Here is a 6,000-nt window from a genome sequence, read left to right as displayed (position 1 = left end):
TGTGTGTGTGTATATATATATATATATATATATATATATATATATATATATATATATATATATATATATATATATATATATATATATATATATATATATATATATATGTGTGTGTGTGTGTGTGTGTGTGTGTGTGTAAAAATATGGAATAATGATTAATGATAAAAATGGCCAGGCATTGCTCATGTTCTTCCAGGAGCGGTGGGTCTTTAGTCTACATGTTCTTCCAGGAGGTCTTTAGTCTACAACAATGCGCTCCACTCTGTGGACCAATAGTGGGATTTCATTGCACTATCTAGCAGCTTGCACAGAAAAGAGACTTGAGGCACAACTTCCCTGTTTCTTGAGGAGCAGTGACTCAAAATAAAAGCTGTATTTCATTCATGAAGCGTGCAAGACGCAGTGCAGGACATCAGGTGTGTTAGATTAGCACAGGAACTAAGCACTGTAGTACACATCATAGCTTTTAAGATAGGTCCTTAGCACCCTCTACAGGTCTCATCCGGTAAAATTAAGTTATTCTATCATTAGGATCATAATATTACTGTGTTTAACATCATATCTGGTTCACACATTTCAGGCTCAGCCACACTGTTCCTACTGTGTTGATCAATCTGTTAGCTGATTGGTTGGAATCACACAAACCCTTTTCTATAATGGACTGAGTCCAGTCTGCAATGTCACTGAAACAAAAAGCGCTAACCTCTCTAACCATTTTTCTTGCTCAGTACAAATATTTCATAGTTGGATTAGAGCAAAACACACTATGCTAATGTTTTTCACAGCATTGAGATTAATGCCTCAGATGAACAGTAAAGCCACCAAGACTTAGCAGGTGAATATGATTTTTTCATCTTCCCCACTATAGGCTACACAATCAACATCTCATACCCACTCAACTTCACTATACACTCATCTCCTCATGCATACTCATACATACTCATACATATTCATCATACATGACTAAGACCATTTCATGCTTCTTTTTCCCAGTGTACATACTCAGCATCTCACCAGTAAACATTTTAATGATTTCAATGGTCTTCTGCGTAGTTGTTGAAATATATGTGAGTTTTCGCATGTAAAGAAAAGAACAGAAACCACTGGAGCATTATCAATAACACAGTCCAAACCAAATACTTTGCCAAATAAAAATAAATAAATACTCCCTAATAAATACTTTAGACAAATAACCTGTACATAATGAAACACCAGAACTGAGCAAAAGACCAAATGCATGCCAAATAACACAAATAAGTTTACAAAGATTTACACCGATATTCCACATTCTGTGAACTTCAGTGAGCAGGAGTGAACCGTGCTATAGCAGATATGAAGAGGCTGAAGTAACATCTAAACTGACCCAGTGCTTTATATGTGAATTACAGTGATACTGTACTGAGTGAATGTGAATAAGCTATACTGCTAAAAAAAAATACAGTTTTCAGAAGATGACTGACTAACTAAGACAGCACTGTGTGGATCAAAGCGTGTAAATGCTGTGAAGTTCTAGCGTTTAACAGGGTTAAAGGCTAAGCACCAGCTAATATGAAAGTGTCAAACACATAAATACAGCAAAAGCTCAGTTTCTAACTTGTGATTATGGATAGTTAGAAAACACTTTTTTTTACAAACTCAAGGAATACAGCTTCAAAAATTGTTTTGAGTCGTCCGCTGTCTTAAACATCATAAACGTCATCCGTATGACGTAGATGGTGGACAACAGCTCAATAAGTTGAATTGTAGCTGATGCAAAATTGCAAAAGGACAAAAAGGCAAAAAGGTTGTTTTTGGATGCAATAATTCAATGTACAGTGGGACCCCTATGCACAAATAGCCCAAAGATCCCTAAATATCCCAAAAAAAATTGACAAATTTCGTCAACTTTAAAAGGGCACATTGGAAAGAACCATCCGCTTGCTCCGTTAACTGTAGTGATTTACCACAACTATGGGAAGAAGAAAGCCGGGCTCACATGACAACGTGATCTTAAGACTGCTTTTTAATGTCCATTATTCAGCTAACCTAGCTAGCCAGCTAGCTATGTTTCCCATAGTGATCCAGCATCTTTCCAAACACTTGAGTGGTTAACACTATCAGTTTATTTAAGTTTTTTTCAATGTACAGAGTTAACACCAGAATTTCACTGAAATCAGCCACACATAAAAGAAGTTAATGATAATGTGTACATTTTAAGGCTGGAGACATATAATTAACCTACTAAAAACACATAGTAGACCACCAAAGCCGAGTCTCGCTGAGCCCATCCATAACATTGATTGTTATCCGTAGCTAGCTAGTCAAGTAATAATTCCCAACTCTGCCCTCTGGTGTCTCTGGCTCAAATCTAAATAGTTGAATTTCACTGTTATGATATACAGTCACCTCTACTGTCACTGCACATTCATAATATTCATCAAATTCAAAAATGTCTTTGGAATATGAAGAACCAGCATTGAAAAATTTGCAGTCCAAGTCGGTCATAATGGTGTTTGTGCACTGACGTCACTCAACTGTCTGGAATTTCCTTCAATTTATTTGAATTTGTAATTTTTAAAGTAATGACCATGTTATTTTTATTTTAATTCACAAATTCTTTTTTTTTTGCAGTAGCTAGGATAATGTGAAATCTTCAGGGAGGTCCATTAGGTGGTGCTTAGCCTTTAAAGTTTCAACTTTGCATCTGTCTCTTTCTCACCGTTTCAGGTCCGAAAACTATGTACGAATTTTAGATTTCTTATGGCCTGGTAGAAAATGGAGATCAGAGTAACATAAACTACAAACCTGTTCTCAAAACCAAATAAATATGCCTATCAATATGTACACACCATATAGCACCATATTGGCTAAATGTGACATTTATTCTATTTAAGTTATTGGAAGCTCTCATCAAGGAGAAAGGTCAGCCTCATACAGTAATGTAGTAAAAGAAATATATGACGATTTGTGCAAAAGGTAACATGATCTTTTGGTACAATTAACATTTAAGATGTGAAGCCATTCAAAAACATGGAAGCTCAGTAACTGTATAATGAAGGGATTTGCCTTTTTTGAATCAGTATGTTGAATTCATTTCAAAAGTAAAATAATCCCAAATGAACAAGCAGTCACAGTGTATTATCTGGCTTGAGCAGAGATGTCCGTTGTGCTCCTTCTACCCTCGGCCAGAGCAGTGGGTCTGCCAGGTGCTGTGGCTTTGGTTTGGTTCCTGCTGTGTGCGGCAGCGGGTGGCAGTGTGGCTGTGCTAGTTCTGGACCTCACACTCACTGCAGTTCGCAGGGCCAGCCGCTGGGGGGATGGGCTAGCGGTCCGGGAGGGTAAAGCAGGGCACTGGGCGGAGCTTAAGCTGCGGCGGGGCGTGGTAAAGAAACAGCGCAGAGGCGCACGAGGACTCCCGCCGGGCTGGGCGGAGTGAGAGATTGTGGACTTGGATCTGACATGAACAGCAGCCACACCTGTACCTGCCTGTACCGCCTTGGGCCTGAAAGGAGAGAAATAAATGAACAATCTTCAAATGTGATAACGGAATCCCGTGGCAACAGACATTTGTTGTATGGGACTGTATCAGAAAATGTACTCACCTTCTTGACATTCTTAAACTTGTTATGTCGTAGCTCAAACCTAGACCATGTTCACATTACAAGCCACATTGTTTAGTTCTGATTTGCTTAGATCTTAACGGTTTACATTCGTTATTGCATGTGATCTGTATCTAATATGATCGTCCTCAGAAGCAGCATGCATGAGATGAGTCATCCGCATCATAACAAAAAGTCATAGGATATGTTTGAAATAACCTACTACATAATGTACACTGCATACTGCACTCAGTATATCACACGAACATATGAGCGTTCCAGATTTTCCACCACTGTTGCATGGAGTGCACTGCGAAGATAGCTCTGGTTGCATATTTCCTACTAAAATATTTGGCCAGAGTAGTACATCATTCAGGTGTCTTTCGTGTACTGGAAAAATTCATTTTGGTCACGAACTGTATAGGAAATACTGATTTTGTATGCAAGAAGTATACAGTAGGCTATTTCAAGCATAGCTTTATTTGTGAGATGTATTAAATTTTATTTGTGTACTTGTATTAAAACCAGATAATTTCTAGAGAGGGGTATATTTTAATATAAAATTAGCAAAGAAAACCTACCTGTATAATCCCTTTACTCTACAAAAATCTGATTTTGGGCAGTAGAATATAATAATGTACAGTCATGGTCAAAGGTTTTGAGACTAGCACAAATTTGGGTTTTCACAAAGTTTGCTGCTTCAGTTTTATGGTGGCAATTTGCATTAACTCTAGATTGTGAAGAGTGATCAGATGAATTGCAATTAACTGCAAAGTCATTCCTTGTCATGAAAATTTACGAAAATTACTGCATTCCAGCCCCTGCATTTCAGCTCTGGCACAAAATGGCCTGCTAATATCATTTCAGTGATGTTCTCGTAAGCTCAGGAGAAAGTGTTACTGTGTCATACTGAGTAGTAGTGCAGACAGGTTGCTTTAAAAGGGTGATGGTGCTTGAAGTTTTCTTCTGTTAACCATGGTTACCTCCAAGGAAACACTTGCAGTCATCATTGCTTTGCATTAAAAGGGCTTCACAGGCAAGGACATTGCTGCTTGTAAGATAGCACCTAAATCAACCATTTATTGAATCATCAACAACTTCAAGAAGAGAGGTTCAGTTGCAGTGAAGAAGGCTTTAGGATGCACAAGGAAGTCAAGCAAGCACCAGGACCATCTCCTAAGGAGGATGCAGCTACAGGATCAGGTCACCAACAGTGCTACGCTTGCTCATTAATGGCAGAAGGTAGGTGTGTGGATCTGCAAGCACACTGAGGTGAAGGCTTTTGGAGGATGGCTTGGTGTCACAAAGGGCAGCAAAGCCACTTCTCTCCAAGAAAAACATCAAGGACAGACTGACAATCTGCAGGAAGTATAGGGATTGGACTGCGGAGTTCTTGGGAAAAGTTATTTTCTCTGATGAAGCCCCCTACAGACTCTTTGGAACATCTTTACAAATGATTGTCCAGAGAAGAAACGGTGAGCACCACCATGAGTCCTGTGTCAGAGAAGCATTTTGAGACCATTCATGTGTGGGGTTGCGTCTCATCCAAGGCAATGGGTTTGCTCAAAAATCTTTCCTAAGAACACTGAAATGAATAAGGAATGGTATCAAAACATCCCCCAAGAGCAACTTCTCTCAGCGATCCAGGAGCAATTTTGTGATGAGCAATGCTTGTTCCAGAATAACAGAGCACCATGTCGCAAGGCAAAAGTGGTAACCAAGTGGTTCAGTAAACAAAATATTGAAATATTGGGACCATGTCCAGGAAACTTCCCAGATTTCAATCCCATTGAGAACCTGTGGTCAATCCACAAAAGGAGGGTGGACAATCAAAATCACAGAAACTGTGATCAACCCCAAGCACTGATTAGGCATGAATGGATTGCCTTCAGTCAAGATTTTGCCCGGAAGCTGATATACAGCATGCTAATGCAAATTGCAGAAGTCTTAAAGAAGGGTCAGTTTCCTTAAAGTGGATGTCAATAAAAAGGTTTTTTTTTTAATTAAAACTTAGGAAATGCTTATAATTGTACTTCACTACCTTTTAAACATCTGACAAAATGATCTAAAAAACCTGAAACAGTACTTAGTGAAAACTTAGTGAAAACCAAAATTTGTCAGTCTCAATTTTTGGCCACGACTGTACATGTTGTAGCCTATTATTATTGTAGGAGAATTATCATTTGTTTGCAGTCATTTATATATCTAAATTTGTCTAGAGAAGCTTACATAGATTAAGTTAGCTAGCTAGCTAACCTGCTTTTCTACCTGTCTACCCAAAAAATGTTAGCCATTATCGGAGGTGAGTACATTTATGGTACATTTACTCCATTAGGTTTACTTAACTAAAAAATTGTACTTTTAAAAGTTGCTTTAAAATAAAGTTGCTTTATACCTGTATTTGAATATATTTGCATGGTCA

At 38.3% G+C, this 6,000-nt stretch overlaps 1 protein-coding gene across 10 annotated transcripts in view; it reads right to left on the bottom strand.

Annotated features, from left to right (window-relative positions):
* Nucleotides 1-1,010: 1,010 nt before the first annotated feature.
* Nucleotides 1,011-6,000, bottom strand: part of ttbk1a (tau tubulin kinase 1a) — a 40,347-nt gene continuing 35,357 nt past the window's right edge. For all 10 annotated transcript variants that reach the window (XM_035520826.2, XM_081706114.1, XM_035520825.2 and 7 more), the window contains one exon: nucleotides 1,011-3,481. In XM_035520826.2, coding sequence (XP_035376719.1) covers nucleotides 3,118-3,481 — 364 coding nt within the window. In that variant the 3' untranslated portion in view covers nucleotides 1,011-3,117. The remainder of the gene's footprint in view (nucleotides 3,482-6,000) is intronic.

Source organism: Electrophorus electricus, chromosome 23 (genome assembly GCF_041902795.1).
Source record: "Electrophorus electricus isolate QZ-2024a chromosome 23, ASM4190279v1, whole genome shotgun sequence".
Taxonomy (NCBI): Eukaryota; Metazoa; Chordata; class Actinopteri; order Gymnotiformes; family Gymnotidae; genus Electrophorus; species Electrophorus electricus.
Note: the sequence above shows the minus strand (reverse complement) of the source record. Positions and strands in the feature narration are given on the sequence as shown.